This window comes from Aplysia californica, unplaced genomic scaffold (genome assembly GCF_000002075.1).
Source record: "Aplysia californica isolate F4 #8 unplaced genomic scaffold, AplCal3.0 scaffold00276, whole genome shotgun sequence".
Lineage (NCBI taxonomy): Eukaryota > Metazoa > Mollusca > Gastropoda > Aplysiida > Aplysiidae > Aplysia > Aplysia californica.
The window spans coordinates 58,832-60,357 of NW_004797546.1; the positions used below are offsets into that span (position 1 = coordinate 58,832).

The window sequence follows — 1,526 nt, forward strand, 5'->3', positions numbered from 1 at the left end:
GCAGACAGACAGACAGACAGACAGACAGACAGACAGACAGAGTGAGACACGCAAAACACACCAACGAACAAACAAAAAACCAACCAACCAAAAAATAAACTAACAAGCAAACCAATAAACACACAAACAAAAAAACAGACCAACAAACAGACAGAACCATGGCAAGATCTCAAACGTGTGTCGTCAGTGTCCACCTGTGGTACGTACCTGCATGGTGCCGATGGTGGGCAGCTGGGTGTACTGCGTCATCTGGCGCGGCCCCGTCAGGTAGGTGGCTGTCTGTGTCTGGCCTAGGTATTCCATCGTTGCTTCCTCTAATCTGTCCGTTCACTGGGCGTCTGTCACTGAAAAGATAACACAAGAAAATATGTTTAAAATTTTAATCAGAAAAATTCAAGAAATATTCGATCTGCCACAGAAAAAAAAGGAAAAGAAACTCCAACTTAAAAAAAAACACTCTCCGTTGAGTTATGGACTACGCATACATTGCTCAGTCTCTTGTCGTTGTCTCACCAACCGATATAAAGAGAATAGAGACTTACTTAGCTCGTCCTTGCGGGGACATTTGTCTTACTATTACTAGGCGGGATAAAGATGTTAGCAAATAATATTTACAACACAAAAATGTAGACCTGTGTATAGTGTCTCTTCGGTATTGGTTTGCTTGAATGAACTTCGTTTGTTAATGTTTTTTGGGTGGGGTGTGTGTGTAAATAGGAGGGGAGGCGGGGCAATGAAATAGTTAGTGGTTGAATACCGCTGCCAGTGAATACTGTATACAAAGAGGAAGGATGGAAATTACAACGGAAAAGAGAGAGAGAGAGAGAGAGAGAGACCGGGATAAAGGTGTAAAACAAACTAATCAATGCAACAATTATCACTAAAAAGAAATCGATGGCAATGTTTGTCAGCAAACACAGGCACATACCCTTGGACAATGGGAACTGTTTCGCAAGAATGAACATTATTTGAAACTGTGTTCGTAGCTTCAAGGCATTGTTTGAAGCATAGTGCTCAGTTGATCATAACATTCTCCTGCCAGTGGAGCAAAACAAATATTATTCCGTAACTTGGAAGAAGTTCCCGGGGGTCTGAAATAAAAGACCGCTGTCATTGCTTCAGATCTTCTCTTTAGTTTTTAATTGTTAATTGAACAAGGAGCCTTAATATCGATCGCCCTCTTTTTATGAGTTTGTTTGCATCGTTTAGAAACAACGAAATTGGGCACTCTCCTTTTCTTTTCACGAGCTTTTGTGCTTTTCAAATTACACATCTTCACCCATTTTTTCCTCAGTACTTTCCTTCGTCTTTTGATCTTTTCTTCTTCCGGCCTCCTCAATTCCCAATCATATACCTCTTCTTTCGCTTTCTCTTTCTCCCCTTTCTCCTTCTCCAGGCAAAAAAAAATCCTCTTCATCATCTTCTCCGTCCTCCTCCCCGTCCTCCTCTCCTCCTCCTCCTTCTCCTCCTCCTCCTCCTCCTCCTCCTCCTCCTTCTCATTCTTCTTCTTCTTCTTCTTCTTCCTC

General features: G+C 41.9%; 1 protein-coding gene across 1 annotated transcript in view; it reads right to left on the bottom strand.

The window, feature by feature from the left end:
• The window catches only part of LOC101864532 (tektin-3), a gene marked incomplete in the record, with an annotated part of 30,598 nt that overhangs the window by 9,672 nt on the left and 19,400 nt on the right, over positions 1–1,526 (bottom strand). Inside the window, 1 exon segment of the mRNA XM_013084169.2 lies at positions 208–344. Within this exon segment, the coding sequence (XP_012939623.1) occupies positions 208–303 (96 nt within the window).